Source organism: Microplitis demolitor, chromosome 4 (genome assembly GCF_026212275.2).
Source record: "Microplitis demolitor isolate Queensland-Clemson2020A chromosome 4, iyMicDemo2.1a, whole genome shotgun sequence".
Classification (NCBI taxonomy): Eukaryota; Metazoa; Arthropoda; class Insecta; order Hymenoptera; family Braconidae; genus Microplitis; species Microplitis demolitor.
The window spans coordinates 934,285-959,726 of record NC_068548.1 but is presented as its reverse complement, the minus strand read 5'-3'; the positions used below and the strand labels follow the sequence as shown (position 1 = coordinate 959,726).

Genomic DNA, 25,442 nt, shown 5'->3' with positions numbered 1-25,442 from the left:
ACACCCATCTATTTAACTTTATTTTATTTTTATTTGAGCATTACCTTGACACACGTGATGCCGATCGAATTGATATAAAGCCGATGTATCCATCGGCCTGTCTATTTTGCTTGACAAACCTGTCGACACATTCTTCGAACTAACGTTCAATCAATTTTCATTTTTTAAGAAAGATTTAAGTCAAAATTTTTTTTTTTTCAAAATGAGTTATTTTATTATTTTTGTTATTTTTTCCGGAGCTCTGTCTCTCGCATCGGCATGTTTGGGCAAAAATATCTTAAGTAAGTACTCAACACATTATTTTTTTTTTTTTTTTAATTTCATTTCAATAAAAAATATTTTTCCAATTTTGAATTTTTCTACTTTTCATTTCAAACGGTCATATCTTTTTAACACTTGGTTTTACAAAAAAATGTTTTAGACATTTTTTATAGGAAATTTAATTTCCTAAAAAAAAGGTTCTTATCATTTTTACTCTAAACCCAAATGCTTTCGAGTTACAGCCTATTTACTTTATAGAAGCCCATTTTTATTTAACTCCCGTGACAGATAAATATATATAAAATAAATAAATATATATTTATATAAATATGTAAGTATATATTAATAAACACCCTATACAGAGTGCACTCCAAATTGCAGTAAAGAATAATCGTGTGACTCAACGAGTGTCTACACAGTATTTTAAAAGTACTTACCAGGTCAAGTAGATCTTAAGGGATTTATATTTTTATCTCAATATTTTTTATCACAACAAAATTTTTTTTTTAAATTTAATCTTGTACATTATTCTGGAAATTTTCTCTAAAAAAAAAAAAACAAAAAAAAAAAATATATATATATATATATATATATATATATATATATATATATATTTATATACATATATCAATAGAAAATTAAATGCCCTTTCATATGAATACCCACATGATGTATTTAATTTGAAAATTTGATTGATATATATATATATATATATATATATATATATATATATATATATCAATAAATATATATGTATATAAATTTCTGTATATTCACAAACATATTTGGAAAACAAATAAATAATTAAATTCTCTTTCAAATGAATACCCACATGATATATTTATTTTTATAATTGATAATTCATATATATGTTCAAATAAATATATAAACATGTGTGTATATATATGTGAATATAAATATGGCATGTTGGTACTCATTTGAATGGGCATCAAATTTTCTATATATCTAGAACAATATAAATGTATATATGTACACATATATATATATATATAGATATATAGATATATATATTTAGGCGGAAATTGGAAAAGGCACGGCCACTAGGCGTTACATCAGTTGTGAATTTATGTCGTGGGAAAAATCACAACTCGCATGTTCATGACATATATATATATATATGTATATATTTAAATTTTTTTACTCGTGGAATTTTTGTTTTTTTTTTTTCTTATTTTCTACTAAAAGGGGCCGGAGTAATATCTTGTCAAGATAAACAGACTATATTGGATGAACACAATCGATTACGTCAGCTAATAGCATTAGGACAAGTCCATGGGCAGCCTCCAGCAGCAAATATGATGGAAATGGTAGCTATTGATTTTTATTTTTTTCATGGGATATTTGATATTTTTTTCATGACTTGAAATGAACTTTTTAAAATTGTGGGGTATTGACGAGAGATATCGAAATTTTTATAGAAACATTTTTTGTAGGAAATTAAATTTCTTACAAAATTGATCCTTATAAATTTTGTCGTAAAAGTGATTCTTAACGAGTTATAGAATTTTAAAGTTAAAAAAATTTTTTTTTAATTTTGGCTAAATTGACTTAGAAAATTTTAATCTTAAATAACTCATAAAAAAATGGAGATAGGAAAATTTTTAAAGGAACATTTTTTGTAGGAAATTTAATTTTCTTTCAAAAGTTATTCTTTAAAATTTTGTTTAAAATCAATAGTTTTAAAGATATAGGCTTTTTAAACTTTATACTTTTACAAACTCCAAAAAAAAATAATATATGTCAGAAAAAAAAATTCAAATTCAACAAAAAAAAAATGTAAACATTGGCAATAATAATAATAATAATAATTATTTATTTTTATTTTCCACTTGACAAAAAATGGAGTAAGAGTAAAAGAGTAACGAGTAAAGTAAATACATTAATGGATTAAATTTTACATTTAAATCCAAGATTAAAATACATTTAAATTTAACTTGTCGCGCGCGTTAATTTTATTTTTATTTTTAAAGCTTGTAATCTTTTTAATTTATGTTAAATATATATATATACATAGATAGTATATTTTATAATTATTAAGAGAAGATTTAAATGCATTGTGAATTTAAATTATAATTTTATTTATCGATTATTTTTTATTTTTATGTAATTAAAAGATTTGGGATGATGAGTTAGCGGCGACAGCACAAAAATGGGCGGAAACATGCTCGGAATCTCATGATAATAATCGACATGTTCGTAAGTAACTTATATATATATATATATATATATATATATATATATATATATATATATATATATATATATTTGAGTACATGGTAAGGTAGAGAATTCGATGCCCTTTCAAATGAGTACCCACATGCCATATTTATTGCTTGTTTTTTTCAAACATATATTTATATATATATATATATGACTTATAAATTATGGAAAATAAATATGGCATGTGGGTACTCATTTTAAAGGGCATCGAATTCTCTATTTTTTTACGTACTCAAATATATACATATATGTAGGGAGATTCACAGTAGGACAAAATATAGCCCGTACATGGACAACAAGACCACCAGGACCTTACGATGCAGAACCGAATTGGCGAAGACAAATTTCTGGTTGGTTCAATGAAGTACAGTACTTCCACACAGGCTATGGTCGTGATACTGCACACTATACTCAGGTATATTGACCACAGTTAATTAATCCCCACAGTAAGAATTAATTTTTTTAAAAATTCCAGATCGTCTGGGCCGACACTTTCTTAGTCGGCTGTGGCTACACATTTTTCTACGATCCTGCAAGAGGATACACCAAGAACTACGTTTGTAATTACGGTCCCAGGTAATTACGATAATTAAAATTTTAAAAATTATTTATTTTTTAAAAATTTGAATTTTTAAAAAATAGCGGGAACGTTCTTGGATTCGCGCCATACCAATCTGGGCAGCCTTCATGCACAGCTTATGGGTTGTCTTTCTCTAACAGATATGCGGGACTCTGTTGTAAGTTTATGAGAAATTTTTTAAATTTAAAATTTAAAAATTGCAAATTAAGAATTTTAAAAATTTTTTTTCAGCTCGAGGAAATTATTACTACCTTGGTGCTTTATGTGGTTATGTTTATTAGATAATAATAACAATTATAATTAATGATTTATATTTACCGGAAATGCACTGATAGAACAGTTATACACTAATAAATTTTTAAACTCAAAATAACTCATAAACGGTTGGAATTATGGGAATTTTTATAGAGACCTTTTTTGTAGAAAATTTAATTTCCTATAAAATTGATCATAAGGAATTTTGTGATAAAAGTGATAGTTTGGGCGGTAGAGAGGGTTAAAGATAGAAAAACTAATTTTTTGAAAAAGTACTAGGGAAATTTCATTTTTTAATTTTAAACTCAAAATAACTCATAAACGGTTGGGATTATGGAAATTTTTATAAGAAACTTTTTTGTTTAGAATTAAATTCCCTACAAAAATTCCTTCTATAAAAATTTCCATAAACTCAAAAATTCAAAAGTTACAGCTCCTCAAACTTTCAAAAATTTTTTTGCACAAAATTCAACTTTTCTTTTTTTAAACTCAAAATAACTCATAAACGGTTGGGATTATGGGAATTTTTGTAAGGAACTTTTTTGTTCAGAATTAAACTCCCTACAAAAATTCCTTCTATAAAAATTTCCATAAACTCAAAAATTCAAAAGTTACAGCTCCTCAAACTTTCAAAAATTTTTTTGCACAAAATTCAACTTTTCTTTTTTTAAACTCAAAATAACTCATAAACAGTTGGAATTATGGGAATTTTTATAGAAATCTTTTTTATAGAGAATTAAATTCCCTACAAAAATTCCCTCTTAACGAATTCCCTTAAAGTCAATCCTTACAAAGTTACATCGCCTCAAACTAATAATAATAAACCGTAACTAAAAAAACATTAATTTTAATTTTTTATAACTAATTTGATTGTAATCAATTTAAATGGAAATAAAAGTAATTTAATTGATTAATTACTTAATTAATTATAAACAAATATAACCATGTTGTTTTTATTGGTAATATATTTTTTATTGGTCACGTATTTATAAATAAAAACAATTAAAATGTCGGATTTTATTGCCGATTATAAAATACAAGACAAATCAATTCCAATTGCAACCCATAAAATATATATATGACATGTATACATATATACATACATATATATAAATATAAGACAGGCAATTTATCATCTCGCCGGTCAATCATTGTTTTTTGTTCAAGATTTTTTTTAATTTTCGGAATCAAAAAATGGAAAATTTAAAAAAAATGTTTTTTTTGGTTTTCATTGTTTGTGGGGTAACACGGGCCACTGAAATGGAAACTTCTTGTCCTGGTTTTGAAATTTTGGGTGAGTAATTATTAATATTTTTTTTAAAAAATATAATTTCCCGCCATGGTTTAAAATTTACTAAATTTTTTTTAATTTTCGGGGCAAAAAAAACTTTTAAATTTTTAAATAATGAAAATTAGAAACTGGAGGAATTTCCTGTGACTTAAAAGAGAACATTCTACATATGCACAACGATCTCAGGAATTCAATCGCCAGTGGATCTGTTGAGGGACAGCCTCCAGCATCAAATATGCGTGAATTGGTAATTTTATATATATATATATATATATATATATATATATATATATATATATATATACATATTGATCTAGATGTATAGAAAATTAAAAATCCTTTCAAATGAGTACCCACATGATATACTTATATTTCTATATATTTTAAATATATACATATTTATATATATTAAATATATTGAAATTAAAAATAAATATGTCATGTGGGTACTCATTTTAAAGAGAATTGAATTCTCTATGTTTCAATGCAATCAAATATATATATATATATATATATATATATATATATATACATGAGTATAAATAATGTGTTATAATATAAAATATGGACATGTGGAAACGCATGGTCAATCTACCGGAAATCATTTTATATATATTTGAATACCAGATGTAAAATTTATGTACAGATGTGTATATATGTAATGTGACGTATATATATATATGTATATATGAAAACCACAGTGGTGATTACAGTAATGTGTCTGACAGTTTCAACAAACCGCATTTCATTAAATCATACGTGTTGCTCTATATTATTATTATTATTATTATTATTATTATTATTATTACTTTTGATATTATTAAATTAATAATTAGAAGTTAGAAGTTAGAGAGAGTTTGAAATTAATTGCTAATTTACATGTTATTTATTTATTTATTTGAATTCTTTCGTTCAAAAAATTTTGGAAATACGGGCGTTCGCGAGAGTACATAGGGAGGGGAGGGGGGGTGTTTATCAAGGGTGAGATTTGATAGAGAAATCAATTTCCAGAAGAATGAGTACCCACAAGTCTTACTTTGGGTTGCATAAGTTTTTTTTGAAAATTTTGAAAACTGAAAATTTCAGAAAAGTTATAACTATACATATTTTCGAGTTCTGCATAAAATTTGCAGAAGAATGAGTACCCACAAGACTAAGTTTTGAGTCACAAAATTTATTTTGAAAAATTTTTAAAAATTCAAAAATTAGCTTAATAATCAAATTCAAAATGCAATTTCCTCTGGAATGAGTACCCACAACCGTATACTACTCCCGAAATTTACCTTGACCCATTTTACCCGCTATTAATTTTTGCACCAGTACTGGGACGACGAATTAGCTGAAGGTGCCCAAAAATGGGCCAACCACTGCACGTTCGCCCATAACAGCGAAGAAGATCGTCGTGTCGGTAATTAACCACTTAATTAATCATCTATTTAATTAATTAATTAACTAATTAATCATCAGAAAGATTCAGAAGAGTCGGTCAAAACATCGGCATAACCCGCAGCAGATCCCTGCACCCGTCAGATAAAAAAGACTTTGCGCGCCAAATTCAAAAATGGTTCGACGAAAATATTTATTTCCATTTTAATCCAATTAATCCGAAGGATGTCCAGAATTCGGGACATTACACTCAGGTAAATATATTTATCATTATTAATTATCATTAATGAGTAATTTAGTAGAAAATATTTTTTTTTATTTTTTTGGGCATTATACAAGCTCGCATGGGCGAACACTTACCTTGTGGGTTGCGGGTTCACTAGATATCGTGACCAAAACGTCACTTACCGACTCTATGTGTGCAATTATGGGTCAGCGTAAGTAAACTCTAATTAAAATAATTAGAAAAAGTCATAACCTAATTTTCTATATTTTTTTTTTAGTGGAAATACTTTCGCTAGCCTTCCGTATAATAAAGGAAATTTAAATTGCCCAGAAGGTTTCAGTCCGTCGGTAAATTACCCAGCGTTGTGTAGTGAGTATGAGCTTTTTTGAAAATATTCACGAGCTCAAAAGCTCAAAAATTTCATATTACGTAATGAGCATTAAAGTTTAAAAAATTTAAAAATGAGCTCGTGAGCTCAAAGAGTTCAGTGAGCTCGCGCCTTACAGACTGTTATACAAGCTCAGATATTTTTTGTTATGAGGCTTGAAAGTTTAAGTAGTACTGTATTGAGCTCGCGCGCTTATAAATGAACATGAGCTTGCGAAAAAGCTCACAAATATTTTGAATTATTAGAACTTGAAAAGAATAAGTTTATAGAAAAAATATTAAGAATGTTTGTACAACGACGCAAGCTCATTCGTCATCTCAGGTAAGCTCACTCGCGAGCTCGAAAAAGCTCACTTGTGAGCTCCGAAAAGCTCGTATCTAAGCTAAGAGCTGTAGAGTATATGCGCTGAATTTAAAATCAAGTTCGTTGAGCTTAAAAATCAATAGCTCAGCGAGCTTGCCAGCTGTGAGCTTTTGCGAAAGCTCGCAGATTTCTCAACTCGCGCTGGCACTAAGAACCCATTGGCTCCATTTTTGAGCTCATAAGTTTATAAATCTCTGCAAGCTTGCGACAAAATCTGAGCTTTTTTCAAGAATCTAAAAAAAATCCATTCAATGTTTTTTGAAATTTTCTAATCATCTGACATTAAGTAAAAGCACATTATGAGCTTACTGAAATCTAAAAGCTCATTAAAAGCTCACATTAATTTCTAAGCTCATAATAAACCTGAAAGCTTCTTATAAATTTATCCTAGTGCCCAAAATTTCGTTCAATGCCGCAACATTCCCTCGAGCTTTCAGAAGCTTGCAAGCTCTCGCAAGCTCTTGGAAAAATCTCAAAAAAAGTTTTTTAACAAAAAATATTTGACAAAATATTTTCATGTCGAGCTTTTGAGCTTTTATGCAAAGCTTCCGCAGCAGCTGTAGGGAGAGGGTAGAGCTTTAATGATTTTGTCTTACCGCAGGTAAAAACAACCGTGAAGATTTAATTTGTGAAGACTCCGATGATAAGTCAATTAATTCGGCGAGTTCAAGCTTGCCACCATCGATGGAAACACGAAAATCTTTGCCAGAAGATTTAGGTTATTTCGAAAAAGATGAGAAAGATGATAGCGCTGTGGAAGATCGTCGACTATTAAATGCAATCGTAGCAGCACCTGAGGATCGCGGTTCGCGTGATGGAGTTTACGTTAAAGATCTAAGAGTTGATACCATGTACAATATCTTCTACTACTGGAGATCGCGTGACTGATTGTTGATCATGATAATAATAATAATTATAAAATAGTCTCGGTTATGATGTTTTCAAGTTAAATTGATGTAGCGTTAAATATATATTGCATGGTAGTCTAGAGTTGTTAAATAAATCGTGCTTAAAGTAGCACGTCGTATTGTTGTTATTATTTATTTATTTTTTAATAAATTTTTTTTTATTTCCGGTACAGGTTGTTGGTACTCATTCGAGAGGAAATTTTGTGACAAAATCAAAAATGAGTGAATTTTTTGAATTTTGTTCATCAGAATTTTTGAAATTTTCTTTTCATTTGACTACTGGGTTGTTGGTACTCATTCTAGAGGAAATTTTACATTAAATACGAAAATGAATGAATTTTTGAAATTTTTTTGGTTTTCCAAATTTTTGAAATTTCCTTTTGATCTGAGTACTGGGTTGTTGGTACTCATTCCAAAGGAAATTTTACGACAAACACCAAAATGAACGAATTTTTGAAATTCAAAAAATTTTATTTTTCAAAATTTTGGAAATTTTCTTATGATTTGACTACTGGGTTGTTGGTACTCATTCGAGAGGAAATTTTGTGACGAAATCAAAAATGAATGAATTTTAGAAATTTTGAATATTTTGTTTTTCAAAATGTTTGAAATTTTCGTTTGATTTGAGTACTGGGTTGTTGGTACTCATTCCAGAGGAAATTTTATAATAAACATGAAAACCCATAAATTTTTGAATTTTCCAAAAAATTTTTCAAAATTTTATTTTTTCAAAACCCCATCATGTGGGTACTCATTCTTCAGGAAATTACAAATCCTACCAGCCTCAATACAAACCTTATATAAAAAATGAAATCCCTAGACAGAACTTACTACTGTCACCAAATCTAAAATTTAAAGAAATGAATTATTACCTCAATAAATAAATCTTATAAATTTTTAACGATATTTATTATCATCCAATTATTGTACATGTACAAATCATTGTCAATAATAAAAAAAATTCCACTTACTCAAAATTTATTAATTTAATTTTTAAAAAATTTCATGGCATATTTTAAATTCTGAATATTTTTTCTTTATTCGTGCACTTACTATCTAATTTAATCGTGCATTAATTTATTTATTCAAAAATTTTTGTACTCATTCACTCAAAAAAAAAAAAAAAGTTCATTAATTAATAATTATATATTACAGTTTTATTTATTAATTATTTACATTTTAATTAATACACGACCGTCGATAAAAAATTTTTATGGAATCAAATTTTCATTAAAATTTATTTTTTTTTATTTGAAAAATTACGAACTCAATAACGGCGTTAATTATCTCTTTTAAAAATGAATGGAGAAAAGCACTAGATGCAAAAAAATATATTACTTTGTTTGATAATTAATAATTATTAATTAATGATTTAATTATTTTTATTGACGGTTGGTCGAGGAGCAGCTTGGAATCGAGGCAAGCTCAGACCAAATTTAGTTTCGATACCAGATAGAATAGGAACTGCCACTTCGTACCCGCCGATGTGGTCACTGTTCTTTGATTTCATTTCGTCAGCTACTCCAGTCGATGGCACTTTCAAGTCGGATCCGGCTGGTCGACTAAAAGTATATATTTTTAAATATATGTCTATATAGGAAATTAAGTGCCCTTTCGAACGAGTACCCACATGACATATTTATTTTTTACTTATTTTTACATATATATATGTATATATATAAATACCACTGTTAAATATTTAAAATAAATATGGCTTGTGGGTACTCATTTTAAACGGCATCAAAATCTCTATCCATTTCCAGATATACATTTTCACATTTATATATTTGTCGATGTTTATATATTGATATATAAATATATAGATATACAAATATATATAAAAAATTTCTAAATACACCAAAAGACAGTTCGATCGATGCTCTTTAAAATGAGTACCCACATGCCATATTTATTTCCACTTAATATTCCATATATTTATATTTATATATATAGACTATATATATCTATCATGAAATATCGAAAATAAGTACGGGTTGTGGGTACTCATTTTAAAGGGCATCAAATTCTCTATCTTTCTATACATATATATACCTGAACTTTTAACTTTACACCGACGAATTTTTCAAATTTTAAATACGCGCGAAATTCAAAAAACGTAAAAATTATTTTTTTGTTTTTTACTTACGAGCCTCCAAAATCGACGACAAATAACCTCTGCAATAACTCGTACGTAAATAATGTGACTCCAAATTGCGGTGAAGATCTGAAGACTCGAGCTGTCAAATTAAGACAATTATTTTAATATTTAATTAAAAGAAAAAAAAATTATTTATTATTTTTTTATTTAGTGACACTAATTAGTAATTTAAAATAAAAAAAAACAGGCTAATGTTAAAAATTTTATTTACGGTGACAGAAATGAACGAACATAAAATTTAAAAAATTTAAACGAATAAAAAAAACTCCAGGCATTAATTTATAGTTTTTTAATAAATTTTTACTTACTGATTTAAAAAAAGCCAAATTGATATTTAAATAAAAAGTAGAAGAAGAAGATGAGGATAAGGGGCCATTTTTTGTTTTATAACCGTAAGATAAATTTATAAAAATTATTTTATTAAAATAATAATTTATCGCGACTTAATAATAAATTTTTTTTTTTTTTTTTTTTTTTTTTTTTTTTTTTTGAAAATTAGTTTTGAATTTATACCTGTCGTTCCTTTCCAAAACGCTCTGACACCTTCTTCCCGATAAATCTTACGTGCGCAGTCTAAAAGTCCACTGTAAGTTGTCTGTCCTTTTCTTGCTACGACCTGAAATTTTTAAATTTTAAATTTTCGCGGGTTCGCGGATTTTTTTTAAAATAAAAAGTAATCACCTGGAGACGGGTTTTTATGACGTCAGCGGGAGTAACTAAAGCGGCTGCAGGAACTCCAGCGATTGCACCAGCGCACAAAAGTGACAGGGGTGTGTTGTAACCTCCTTCGTCGGCGAGCTTTGTCTTAGTGTGGGCGTACATTGGAAAGTATATTGCGCTGAATGGAACGTCACGAAGTAAACATGCTCTGGCACCCTGGAATTTTTTGAAAAAATTTTTTATTGGAATATGGGGTTGTGGGTACTCGTTCCAAAGGAATTTTTGTCAACTTTCGAAATGTATAGATTTTTTTTAATTTTTTGAAAAAATTTTTGAAAAATTTTGTGATTGGAATATGGGGTTGTGGGTACTCGTTCGAGAGGAATTTTTGCCTGCTTTCAAAATATGTAAGTTTTACAAAATTTTTTTTTAATTTTTTGAAAAAATTTTTGAAAAATTTTGTCATTGAAATATAGGGTTGTGGGTACTCATTCGAGAGGAATTTTTGTCTACTTTCAAAAAATATAATTTTTTTTGAATTTTTTTGAAATTTGAATATTATCATGTGGGTACTCAAACAAACGGAAATTTACCGCTTGACTCAAATATGCTATTTAAAGAAAAAAAAAATTACCTTGTAAAGACCAAAAAGTCCCAGTTCCTTAACGACTGCCCACGCGCGAACTTTTTGAGTCCCAGCAATTTCGCCTGCAACTTGCAGCCTGATTTTAACGATTTCCAGTGGATTTGTAAAAATAACTTGTGACCCTCCAGCCTAAACAAAAATTATTACAAAATTTCTACTAAAAAAAAAATTATTTAAAAAAAAAAAAAAAAAAAAACTTACACAAGCTCCGGAAATAATTTCGCCATAAAGTTCGAGGTTGCCATTTTTATCCATAAATTTGTCTCTCACAAAATCGTTGACCGTAAGCTTGATGGCTTTTTCTGGAGCGACGCCCATCAGCTGCGGAACCAGGCCCCGGTAGAGACCAAAAAATCCCTCGTGTCGTATTACCTGTGGGTAAAATCAATTAATATTTTTTTCTTAGTTTTAAATTGAGTTTTCAAGTAAGTAATTTGTAATACCTTTTTGCAGCAGTCCAAGCTGTTTCTGTACATCAGTTCACCGATAAATGAACCCGTGCGTTGATTCTGCATACGCGTCTTCACTAAATCTATTGGATAGACAGCGGTCGCTCCTACTGCGCCACCAATCGATCCCAGAACAAATCGGTAACCACTTTCCAGGATTTGAGTCACTACCCCACGTTCGTCTGGACTCTAAACATAAAATTTTATAAGAATATTTATCTCAAGCTACTGATTCAAAAAAATAAAATTTTAATTTCAAATTTCGCGCGCTTTTTAATTTTTTTCCTTTCCCTCCCCCGCCTCAAATTTTTCTAACCCTCCGCTCATTTTTACTCGAAATTCTCTAAACTTTTCCCCCACCTCCCAATTTTCCAAAAAAAAAATTTTCCCGCCAAAAAATTCAAAATTTTTTTAATTTATTTTTTTTCCCGCCCTTTCTAATTTATTTTACCCCTTCCCTTACAAAAAATATATAACATATATACATGATTTTACGCGGAATTTAATAAGCTACAATTTGCACTCCTTCTTTTTTCAAAAAAAAAATTTCCAAGATGTAAAAAAAATAAAAAAACTCCAAAAAATTTCAAATTTTCTTTTTTCCCGCCTTTTCAAATTTATTTTACCCCTTCCCCTGCACAAAATATGTAACATATATACATCATTTTACGCGGAATTTAATAAGCTACAATTCGCACCCCTTTTTTTTCAAAAAAAAATTTTCCAAGACGTAAAAAAAATAAAAAACTAGAAAAATAAAAAAATTCTTACTGTGACTGCAGTAAAAATTAAAAATACTCACAGACACGGCTTTAATTTCCGCTAATCGCCTTGTGATATGTTTGAAATATTGTTCCGGAGTGATAGCAACCAGATCATTGTAAATAATTTTAGTTGACTGTCCGAGCAAGTCACACAAATGATAGAGGATGTCAACTTCCAATGGCGTGATCTGTGACATCATCTGAGCCGAATACAAAAACTCTTCTTTCGTAACTTCTTGGTACCTGTGGCCATTAGTCGCATTTAGATAAATCCTCTTGATCAGCTCCATGTTATTGAGCAGAGAATTGAAGGCCATGAAATAAGGAAAACTGACTTTCCGACCGCCATGGGCAGTAGTAGCAGCGGCTATTATATTTTCTTTAACTTCTTTGGTCAGAAGATGGCTCTTTATGTTCAACATTATTTCCTGAAAGTCTGATAGCGATATAAATCCAGCTCCGTCTTTGTCGAATTTTTTGAACGCCTCTGTGGCGTACTCTTCGTGAAAATCGTGAAGGAATTGACTGAATTCGCCGTAAGTTATAAGACGCTTACGATCTTTCCCGAAGTAAAGCTTTATAAAACTACTGTCCATATTGAAAGGCATTTTGCTGTGGAGTTCAGTTTTTTTCATTACCTCAGCGAACTCATCTGCGAAAAATAGAAAAATTTGGGTGAGCTTGCGAGAGCTTGCGTGGTCAGAAGTTTCGATAAGTGAAACATATATTCTTATTATTTAAGGTCCCGGGAGCTCAAATTTCCATGAGCTTGCGACTTTGGATCACTGGGGAGTGAAAAAGCTTTTTTGTGAGCTTGCGTGCTACAAGATTTCTATTAAACGAACATAGATTCTTATTAATTGATACTTCAGTAATTCAAATTTACGTGATATTGCGACTTAGGGTCACTGGGGGCTGATAGAGCTTTTTGTGAGCTTGCGTGCTTCGAGATTTCTATGAAACAAACATGTATTCTTGTCAATCGAGGTCTCAGTAATTTAAATTTACGTGAGCTTGTGACTTTGGGTCACTGAGGACTAGTAGAGCTTTTTTGTCAACACGCGTTATGAGAAATTTTCATGAGGAATTAAGGAATGCTTTCGATTTAAGGTCTCAAGAATTGAAATTTGTATGAGCTTGCGACTATAGACTACACAGAGCTTTTTGAGAGCTTGCGACCTAAGCGATTTCCATAAACGAATAATCAAATCTTACTAATTCGGGTACGAGGAATTCAAATTTCTATGAATTTTTGAGAAATAATAATAATAAATAATAAATTACCAAATGCAACCATTCCATTTCCATTGGTGTCAAATAATTGAAAAGCTGTTTTGTATAAAGCATCTGGGACACAAAGAAGCCCTTCGAATGCTTGGAATTCAGTAAAAGATATGAGTCTGCAAATATAAATATTAAATAACAAAAATTTTTCCACAACAAAATTTTTTTTTTTTTTTAAATAAATTCATACCCATCTTTTGATGTGTCAACGATCCCCGCAAGCAGCGCAACTGAATCTGGATTGTAGTCAGCATCTGTATAAAGCCCAAGATAACTTCGTACAAAATCTGATGGGGTCATAAAACGTTCGCCATTTTTTTCTTGTGTTGCATACTAAAATTTTCAAAAATTATTTTTATTTTTTTTTTTTTCCAAAAAAGTCTCCACTTTTTTTTTTAGTAAAAATTAAAATTAAAATTGACTTTTTTTTTTTTTTACTTAAACTTTCAATTTTTCCATTATGTTTTATATTTACATTACACTTATCAATTTACGACACATGATTAATTATCAATCGATCTTCGACCTCGTTATAAAAATAAAAAAAAAATAAAATTAATAACAATTATATAAAAAATATAATACCTGATTAAATATTTCATGAAGACGTTCAGTGTTGGCTCTCTTCAAGTAACCAGATCCCTAAAAAAAAAAAAAAATAATTAATCAACCAATCAATAAATTTAAAAAAAAAAAAAAATTATAATTAATTAACAATTAAAATAATTATTTATAATTTGTCTACAATTAAATCATCAGGTTCATGATCACAATGCAAGGTCACGTATTTTTACTTTTAAAATTTGGCTCAATTAAATTATTTTCAAGGTCAACTTTAATTAAAAATTTTTTTTTTTAATAAAAAAAAAAAAATTTGACCTTGAGTTAAATAATTTTGAGACAAATTTTAAAACGTCACGTGCACATGACATAACTTTTTTTTTATATAAAAAAATATATACGTACTTTTGAAGGCATAATAAATATATAAATATATAAATATATAAAAATTTGGTGTAAAAAAAATTTTTGAAAATTAGGAGTAAAAAAATAAAAATTTATACGGTGCCAATGCACGCGACACTAACTAGTAACTAGTGATATATATATATATATATATATAAATATATATATGTATATATATGATGTGTAATGTGTGACGTAGAGTACAGAGTAAACTGTGCGGATGAATGTAAAAAAAATGGAGGACAGGAGGAAACGGGGAACTTGAGGAACGAGGAAACGAGGAATTAGATATGGATTGGAATGAATTGTAGCTTGAGCTGGGATCAGAAATGCTACTGACTGGCTGTCGGCTGGTTAGTTTGACTTTTTTACTCGGGGTTTGATTTGTTTTTGTATTGAGTGCAAGGTGGGTAGTAGATTGTAGAGTGGAGTTAAGATATTGCCAATGGTATAGTTAGGTGATGCTATATAATAAAATACTTTGCTGGTTGATGACGGTAGTGGATATCTGTATTGGAAGAATTAATGATCATTGGAACAGAGAGAGAGAGAGAGAGAGAGAGAGAAGACTGATTAGGGTTCAGTTGGAGTATGAATTTATGGAGTCAAAATTAAGATTCTAGTTGGAAGACAATTAATAATTGTTTAGTTTTTTTTTTAAGTTTGAATTTAAAAAAAAAAAAAAAAAAAAATAAATGAGTAGGAAATTCAAAAAGCTATAAGTGCAATTTTTTTAAATATTTTTTTTTTATGTATGGTCGTTATTAGAAAGATTCAAAAATTATTAGATTGCTAAGTTTAGAATAATATGATTTTCAGATTTTTTTAGACGATTTGAATTTAAAAAAAAAAAAAAAAATAAAAATATGCACTTGTAGGAAATTCAAAAAGCTATAAGTGCAATTTTTTAAAAATATTTTTTTTTTTTAGTTTATTATTTTTAAATAAAATTCAAAAAATTATTAGATGAGTAATTTCATTATCATGTAAAAATTATGTAATATAAATAAAATTTATTATTATTAAAGTATATAAAATTTTTACTCTACATGAGAATAAAAGTTCCAACATATATATATATATATATATAATGTGATGATATGATACACGTGTAATTTTATATGTATAACTTTTTTTCTCATTCATTATCACCATTTGACTTGAAACATACACAAACACATATATATATGTATATGTATATTTATATACATCATATATAATTGCAGGGGGTCTTAAGAGTCTTCTTAGCTCATAATACAGATCACGGTCATATTATCACTTGTATAAATAATAAAAACAAAATAATAATAATAATCATAATAACAATAATAATAACCATTACATCTTCTGATATTATCATTATAGTATATATATATATATATATATATATATATATATATATATATATATATATATATATATTTATTTATTTTATTTAAATAAATATGACAATTGAATTATTATTTTTTTTATAAATTTACCTTGAATTCTTTTAACTTCTATATATATATATATATATATATTTGGTATCTCTACAAGGCTATAAGACGTTAAACTATTACGTTAATGACTTAATAGTGATTTAACTTCCGTAATCAGAGAATATATATATAAATAAATATATATATATATATTTTTTTTTTAAAAGTGTATGAGTCGAACATTTTTTAAAATTTTGAAATTTTTTCAGGCTCAGTAAAATTATTATTATTAATGACTGTTAGTGTAGCAGTAATCAGACAAATTTAAAATTATAAATGAATATACTAAATAATAAAAAAAATATATTTACAAAAAATGCACTTGTTAATTTTGAGTTTTTTTAAATGCCCATTTTTTTTAAATTTAATTTTTCTAATTATTTACTCTATTTTTTCATAATTTTAAATTTGTTTGATGTCTGCTACATTCACATTCATTATTATTATTATAATTATTATTATTATTATTATTATTATTATTATTATTATTATTGCTGTAGACCATTAAAAAAAATTAACAAAATATTTATCCCAGATTTAAATAAATATAGTTATCATGAAAGATAAATATATATACATATATATTTATTAATTTCAGTAATAGCTTTAATTCTATATTTAGAAAATTTACTTACTCCAATAATTTAAACATACATACATATATATATATATATATATATATATATATATATATATATATATATATATATATATATATATATATATATATAATTTAATGTCTCTAATTTACAGCATTAATCTAAAACGTCAAAAAAATTACAATAAATGATTAATTGATGATTAATTGCCTATACCTTTTAAACTATTGATTTTAAAAAAATTTACAAAGAATCAAAAATTATAGCTTACAAAATTTCCTTTCCAAAAACCTCCCACAATATCCATATATCTTTCATCACTATCAAAATATATACATATTCAAAATCTTCTCCTTGTTTCAAATTTTTTAAGCAAATATATGACCTCGAATATAAAAAAAAAAAAAAAAATTCAATCAGGGGTTGTAATTGATAGTTCCGCTGACCTCGAAAAATATACATACATATATATATAAATCAATATTTGTGTCATTCCATTACTCTCAAGGATAAAAAAAATATATGAGAAAAAAAGAATTTAAAAAAAAAAAAAAAATTATAAATAAATAAAAAAAAAAACTTACCTACCTCTTGACAGGATGCGTTAATAATAAAATCACTAAACATTCCCATAAAAAACAAAAATATTTTAAATTTAAATCACGATAATAATAATTATTATTATTATTATTTTTTTGAAAAATCACTAATTCGCGGAAAAATAAAATTAACTTTTGATTATTGATCTGATATTTTTTTAAACTTTCGTCGCACTGGTAAAACTTTTTTTTAAACGGGGGAGGGTCAAGGGGATCGCAGTCGGTCTGTTTTTGTTTGAATTTAATTTTAGTGGGATAAATATTAAAAATAACACGAGCGCGAGTGACGTTTATCAGTCAAAATGTGTTTGAGTAAGGGACGGAAGCAACGCAAGTGACTGTAATGTATATATATATATATACATATGTATAAATATATGACGTATTATTATTATTATTAGGTTTATTTAAAGATGGAGGATGGAGGGAAAGACTTTAGACCACTACCCAGCAGGTAGCGCTGTCTTTTTCTGCGCGCATGCGCGAATATTTAAATTCCCGCGAAAATTTAAAAATTTTAACTGGCGGGAAATTTAAAATTGATCATAAAAAGTCTGTGGAAATTGCTACTGTTACAAAACTTAACATTTTTATAGAAAATTCAGTTTCGTATAAGAAAATTATCATAAAATTTCCTTGAAATTCAAAATTTTCCTGGGTATTTTCAATGGAATAGAAAAAATTGCTCATTTTCCTAAAAATTTAAAATTTCTTCTAAACTATCATAGATACAAAAAAATTCACTCTTACCTTTTTTGTTCTCCATAAAATTTCCTATCGAAAAGTTCTTCACCAACTTTCCCAAAAACTTAATACTTTTCCCAGAATTTCCCTTGAAAGTTACTAACCAACTATTTCTCTAAAATTTCCATGTCTTCCAACCAAAAATCAAAAATTCCCACTAAACTATCAGAGCTACAAAAAAATTCACTCTTACCTTTTTTGTTCTTCACAAAATTTCCTACAAAAAACTTCTTTCGACACAACCTCCCAGACCTCAATTTCCCGACTTACCGACTCTTTTCTCCCTTACCCACCGTCACCTACCGTACCATCCTCCAGTAAGCTCCAAATTCCCTTTCCCTGACCCCTCCCTTCTCCCTCCAACCAACCAGAGCCCCTCCCTACCTTCCACAGCTCTGCCCCCACCCTTCCAAATTCAATTTTTAAGGTCCCGTAAATTTTCTACGCACGCGCCAGGACTTGCGCTCAAGAAATTTAAACAAAATCAATAACCGATTAAATATTTTGTAAAAATTCAACAATTACGCTCACTGTACGTTGTCGCACCGGCCGGTACACTCAAAATATCGTATACTCAGCATATACTATCTCCCCATAGTTAAACACTTTAAATTTAAATTAAATCGTTCGTTAAAATTTTAAACGACAGGTTAAAATTGCGCGTCAATTTTAACCGCGTCGCGGTTTCGCGTCCACCCAAAAAAAAAACCAAAATAAAAAACAAAAAAATATCAAAAATCTGCACAGCTCCGACCAATTAATTTATTGATAAATATATCAAAAAAAGTATAAATATATACACACATATATATATACATAAATATATATCCAAATATATATCGTAAGTGCATTGAAAGCTTTTGAAAAAAAAAAATATAAAATATATAAAAATATAAATAATAAAAAAAAAGCTTAAAAATGTCAGGTAAAAATGGTAATTATTTTTTATTACTCTAGATTAAGAATTCACTAGATTTAAGAAAACAAAAAAACTTTGCTTAATTTTATTTGCGCAGAAAATACTCATTATTTCATAAAAAAAAAAAAAATTATGATGGAAAATCATAAATGAACTATCTGAAAGTATTGTATGGAAAAAATTGAGAAATAAAAATCAAGTAGCAATAAATTAGGGGTTAATTAAAATATTTAAATTTTTCAGGCTTTTTTCTTGATTTGAATCCGATTTATAAACTCGCGCCGTTAGTCCGATAAAAAGGACTAGTGGAAAGGGAGTTTATTTATGGGATTTAAATCAAGCATGGTGTAGGCCTACTGGGGAACCCGCCATGTAAAATAATGGGAACGCATCTTATGGCACAGTACCTCTATGGTGATGTGGAAATCTGTGCTATTTTATTTTTGTATAGATTTTTAAAGGAAGTGGGTTTTTGTTTCGCGAAAGTTCGGGTCAGGGTGGAGCTGGGAAATGGACAGGGGGTGGAATTTATGGGAAATTTAATGGGCTACAGGATTGGTAAGGGAGTGATTTTGGGTGGGATTGATAGGAGAGGAGATATGGGGAATTTTTGGAAAAGAGAGCCTGGATTTTTTTATGGAATTTCGGGTTAAGTAATTTTGGAAGGGAATTATGGGGAAAGTATGGGAGATAGAGGGATTAAGGTAAGGAGTGATTTTGTAGGAAATTTTGTGGGGAACAAAATTGGTCATGGGATATTTTGAGCTGAGAGTGATAGGAAAGGAGATATGGGAATTTTTTGGAGAAGAGAGCCTGTGGTTTTTTATGGAATTTTGGGTTGAGTAGCTTTGGAAGGGAATTATGGGGAAAGTATGGGAGATAGAGGGATTGGGGTCAGGAGTAATTTTGTAGGTAATTTTGTGGGAAATAAAATTGGTCATAGGGTATTTTGAGCTGGGAGTGATAGGAAAGGAGATATGGGAATTTTAAGAGGAAAAAGTCGGAAGATTGGGTGTAAATTTGATATTTTTGAAGTTGGGTAATTTTGAAGAGTAATTTTGGGGAAAGTATGGGAGATAGAGTAATTTAGGTAAGGAATGATTTTGTAGGAAATTTTATGGGGATCAAAATTGGTCATGGGGTAATTTGAGCTAGGAGTGATAGGAGACGAGATTTTGGGATTTTAAATGAAGAGAGTCAAAAAATTTAGTGAGCGAATTAAAATTTTTGTGTTCGGAAGTTTAAAACCCAAATTACGTGGAAAATATCAAAGATAGAGTAATCAGGGTAATGACAAAACTTGTAGGAAATTGAATTCTACAGAAAATAATAACAGGGTATAATTTACATAAACTTGATCGTTTTCGAGATATCGGAATTTGAAGGCGTGCATAAAATATCAGCAACTTGTTGAAGTTTAAGTTTATAATTAATTTTAGCTTTTCAGTTTATTATTTAGAGCGCTCGGTTTTTTTATAAATTTAGTAACCACCAGTTAATGGGGAAAAAGTAGTTTGAGTAAATTTAATCTCGGTGGCAAGTTTAAAGGTTTAAAATAAGCCGAAAAATCAATATTTATTCGCATGAATAATTTTCCGATATCCGATAATACTAATAATGTACATGTACACGAACACGCTTCGTCCGGTTTGTAATTTTTATTAAACTTTAAAGTGTCATTCCATTTATCGATCCAGTTATTTCAGTCCCATCCCTTTTTATAAAAAAATTTTTTTTAATAGAATAATTTTTTTACTCTGGTTTGATTGGAAGTTTTCCAATTCATATCTTTTTTTCTATTGGTCGGAGAGAAAAAATATATGAGACAGTTTTTACAGTAAATTAGTCATATTTCCAGAAAAAAAATATATGGAGTCTTAATTTTCATATTATGGGGGTCGAATTTTATTTTGAAGTCTGAATAAATTATGAAGATTTTCGGTATTTTATTGAGGAGTAATTTTGAATTTTAAAAAATTCATATTTTCTTTTCTATGGATCGGAGAGAAAAAATATATGAAACATTATTTTTAGTAAATTAGTCATACTTTTAGAAAAAAAATATCCGAAGTCTTAATTTTTATATTATGGGGGTCAAATTTAATTTTGAAGTCTGAATAAATTATGAAGATGTGTTTTATTGGGGGGAAAATTTCGAATTTTTAAAAATTCATATCTTTTTTTCTATTGGTCGGAGAGAAAAAATATATGAGACAGTTTTTACAGTAAATTAGTCATATTTCCAGAAAAAAAATACATGGAGTCTTAATTTTCATATTACGGGGGTCAAATTTAATTTTGAAGTCTGAATAAATTATGAAGCTACGGTATTTTATTGGGGAGAAGATTTTGAATTTTCAAAAATTCATATCTTTTTTTCTATGGGTCGGAGAAAAAAAATATATGAGACAGTTTTTCTAGTAAATTAGTCATATTTTCAGGAAAAAAATATCCAAAGTCTTAATTTTCATATTACGGGGGTCAAATTTAATTTTGAAGTCTGAATAAATAATGAAGCTACGGTATTTTATTGGGGGGAAAATTTTGAATTTTCAAAAATTCATATCTTTTTTTCTATAGGTCGGAGCGAAAAAATATATGAGACAGTTTTTCTAGTAAATTAGTCATATTTTCAGGAAAAAAATATCCAAAGTCTTAATTTTAATAATTTCGTATAAAAATAATAGTTTATAAGACCAGACCTAAAACTCAAAATTTTAAATTTCAAAAATGAGAAAATATAAATTTTGATCAATCAAAAAAAAAAACACATATATTCCATACTGTATTCGATGACATCAATAAAAAAAAATGAATAAAACATTTAAAGACGATTTTTATTTCAATTAACAAAATATTTTCCCAAAAACCCGGCAAAAAATTCGTTAATTTAAATTGAAATAAAAAAAAGTAATTATTGGTAATAAGGTCCGATGCCCCCAAGCAGATTTATCTCAGCGAATCTCAGTAATTAAAAATAAAAAAAAATTAAGGTATTAAGGAACCCAGAGGGGGGTTAAGTAAAACCAGTGCCATGCCGTGCCGGTTGAAAATAAGTACAAGTTAACTTTGCAAGAGTGAAAAATATATATTATTTTTATTTTCATCTCTATACAATCTTTCTTCTCCACCCTACCCCACCCCTTTCACCTCCCACCCTCGCCTTACCCCTCCACCGACCCATTATCCCCCACAATTCCTTCTCCCACTACTTTCCCCCTCCACACCTCCACCCCTTCCCCTACCTCTATACATTTTAAGCTTGAGATTAATCTTAAACTCTTTTTTATTTAAAACATATATATGTATGTATATAAATATATATATATATATATATATATATATATATATTTTTTTTTTTTTTTCGAGCGCAAATTATGAACCTTTAGGTATCAACTTGCAAACTTGAGAGTTTATTCTTATTTAATATTGATAATAAAAATAAAAAAGTGGTTGAATGTCGTAAAGATTTAAGTTGAGTTAAGATTTAACCCAAGTGTAAGTAATGTTAAGAGTAAAGTAAAGCTGTAGAGAAATAAGCTAAAGCCAAATTACTGCTTGGGGCAACGGGATATAATTGCGAGAAGAAATCCGGCCAAATGTATCTCAAACGTTATATATATGTAGATATTCATATATATATATATATACATTTATTAGTAGAAGAGAGTTGACGAAAATGAGATAAAATTAAAAAAAAAACTTTTTTTATTGTTGAAAATATATATATGGCTTTAGAATAAATATGGGGTAAGTTGGTCACGTAATAGTGTGACTTAGAATTTTTGAAAAATGTTGGTCATATTTATGAAAATTGCAATAGGGTTAATAATAGGAAAAAAATTTCTTTGGTAGGAAATGAATTATATTTGATCATATATATAAGATATATGAAAAGTAGTCATATATGGATCATATGTGAGGTAGGTAGAGAAAATATGGATCTTATATAGGGCAAATGTGGAGCATATGTGGAAATTTGTGATATATGGAGCATATATGGAATATATATGAAAAATTATATATGAAGCGTATATCTGTCATATATGAAGCGTATATGGATCATATAAAAATTTGGTATACATAGAGCAGATATATAAGATATAAAGGGTATATATGTAGAATATATGAAGAATTACCATATATGAAGCACATATCGTTCATATATGATGCGTATATGGATCAGATGAAAATTTACCATATATAAAGCACATATACATATTATATATACGGTATATATGTAGAATATATAAAAAGTTACCGTATATGAAGTATATATGAATCATATATGTATCACATATAAAAATTAGACATATATCAATCACATATAGGTCATATGTGGAGTATATATGAGAAATTACCATATATATGACATACATATAGATCATATACAAAAACTGTTTATATATGAATCATATGTGTATCACATATGAAAATTAGACATATATCAATCACATATAGGTCATATGTGGAGTATATATGAGAAATTACCATATATATGACATACATATAGATCATATACAAAAACTGTTTATATATGAATCATATGTGTATCACATATGAAAATTAGACATTTATCAATCACATATAGGTCATATGTGGAGTATATATGAGAAATTACCATATATATGACATACATATAGATCATATACAAAAACTGTTTATATATGAATCATATATGGATCACATATGGAAATTGGGCATATATGATTCACATATCGAACTCATTTGAAGCATATATAGATCATATGTGAAAATTCACCATATACATAAGGCATGCGGGAATTATATATGAAAATTTGCCATATATGATTCATTTTTCACCAGTAGGATTAAAATTAAACCCAAGAATGTAAAATAAATTGAATATCGATATTCATTTTTTTTTGAAAAAGTAGTGACTCATTTTGCTCCACTCTTCTTTATATATATATATATATATATATATATATATATATATATATATATATATATATATATATATATATATATATATATATGAAAAACCTTATATTTATGTACGTCATTAAAGTGCATCGAGCTCTATGACCTAATTCTGTATTGTATACAATAGACTTGTTTTCATCGAAAAAAGAAAAAAATTAGTTTAATTAAAATTTTTATTTTCAATTTATTTTCGTTAGCCTCGTTGACGAAACTCGTTAACGCTGTCGTTAAACGTTTTTTTTTTTGGTGTTTACGGTAAGCAAACAAAATTAATAGGTAACTAGGTCTTGTTTGTTGGAGCTTTGATCATGGCTGGGGTTTGCCCGGGATGACGATACGAGAAGTACGTATTGGGCAACGGTAATTGGCGTAAAGGCCTTTTTTTTTAAGAACTTTAACTGTGACAGAATAAAATATGAGGTAATTTTTGTGAAATTTAAAAAAGGGACTTTAAGTTGATTCTGAGATGGTAATCTACAAAGAAAATTTTTTTAACTTTAGGATTTAAATTGTGGCCCAGGGATTGAAGATACGGCAAAAATGATAGAAATCAATTTTGTAGGAAATTAAATTTCCTACAAAAAATGTTTGATAAAATTTTCTCAAAAATCCAATAGTTTTCCCAGAAAATTGAATTTAAAATTCCCTTGATAGAATTTTCCAAAAATTGACTTCCTCATAATTTTGTCAGGCTTAAAATCAAAATTCTGACTAAAATATCACAGATACAAAGAAAATGATAAGAACTAATTTTATAGAAAATTAAATTTTCTACAAAAAATGTCTAATAAAATTTTCTCATAAATTCAATAGTTTCCCCAGAAAATTGAATTTAAAATTCTCTTGATAGAATTTTCCAAAAATTGACTTCCTCATAATTTTGTCAGGCTTAAAATCAAAATTCTGACTAAAATATCACAGATACAAAGAAAATGGTCATAACTATTTTGATAAGAAATAAAATTTGCTACAAAAAATGTCTGATAAAATTTTCCCATAAATATAATATTTTCACCTTAAAAGCGATTTAAAACTAGGATACGGAAAAAGGTTAATTGGAAATAAAAATAAAAATGTTTTCGACAAAAATACGGGTTTTAATCGTAAAACTCAGGATAGAGATTAAAAATAATATCGTGTAGTACTTGAACACGGTGAGGAGTAAGTGGAAGAGGGAGGAGAAGGGAGAGGAGAAAATATAAAAAGAGAAAAGAATAAGAAGAGGGTCAAAGACTCAGTACTGTACAGTAGAGTGACTATCACAATTGTACATTTAATAATACTGACATTTGATGTGACGTTTGTCTTACATTACTATATATTTATA

General features: G+C 28.0%; 3 protein-coding genes across 5 annotated transcripts; 2 read left to right on the top strand and 1 right to left on the bottom strand.

Annotated features, from left to right (window-relative positions):
- The first annotated feature begins 202 nt into the window (after nucleotides 1-202).
- LOC103574664 (venom allergen 5) lies at nucleotides 203-3,363 on the top strand. Its single transcript, XM_008554164.2, has 7 exons — nucleotides 203-281; nucleotides 1,468-1,589; nucleotides 2,397-2,478; nucleotides 2,757-2,917; nucleotides 2,978-3,078; nucleotides 3,145-3,239; nucleotides 3,314-3,363. The coding sequence occupies exons 1-7, from the start codon at nucleotides 203-205 to the stop codon at nucleotides 3,361-3,363; spliced, it is 690 nt and encodes a 229-aa protein (XP_008552386.2).
- Nucleotides 3,364-4,597: 1,234 nt separating this feature from the next.
- LOC103574665 (scoloptoxin SSD976) lies at nucleotides 4,598-7,879 on the top strand. The gene is made up of 7 exons (XM_008554165.1): nucleotides 4,598-4,631; nucleotides 4,754-4,875; nucleotides 5,949-6,036; nucleotides 6,096-6,268; nucleotides 6,354-6,451; nucleotides 6,518-6,609; nucleotides 7,593-7,879. The coding sequence occupies exons 1-7, from the start codon at nucleotides 4,598-4,600 to the stop codon at nucleotides 7,877-7,879; spliced, it is 894 nt and encodes a 297-aa protein (XP_008552387.1).
- A 1,184-nt stretch (nucleotides 7,880-9,063) lies between these two features.
- LOC103574617 (calcium-binding mitochondrial carrier protein Aralar1) lies at nucleotides 9,064-17,818 on the bottom strand. Of its 3 annotated transcripts, none has more exons than XM_053738808.1 (12): nucleotides 17,495-17,818; nucleotides 14,446-14,502; nucleotides 14,051-14,193; nucleotides 13,861-13,976; nucleotides 12,615-13,228; nucleotides 11,807-12,001; nucleotides 11,565-11,735; nucleotides 11,352-11,492; nucleotides 10,739-10,933; nucleotides 10,571-10,673; nucleotides 10,046-10,136; nucleotides 9,064-9,461 (listed from the first exon to the last, which is right to left on the bottom strand). In XM_053738808.1, exons 1-12 carry the CDS (start codon nucleotides 17,537-17,539, stop codon nucleotides 9,272-9,274), a joined length of 2,061 nt encoding a protein of 686 aa, XP_053594783.1. In that variant the 5' UTR covers nucleotides 17,540-17,818; the 3' UTR covers nucleotides 9,064-9,271. The 3 variants fall into 3 exon arrangements, with proteins under 3 accessions (XP_053594783.1, XP_053594784.1, XP_053594785.1); XM_053738809.1 differs by lacking the exon at nucleotides 17,495-17,818 and adding an exon at nucleotides 14,827-15,207 and having other exon boundaries at nucleotides 9,065-9,461; XM_053738810.1 differs by having other exon boundaries at nucleotides 9,067-9,461; nucleotides 17,491-17,818.
- Between the last annotated feature and the right edge of the window lie 7,624 nt (nucleotides 17,819-25,442).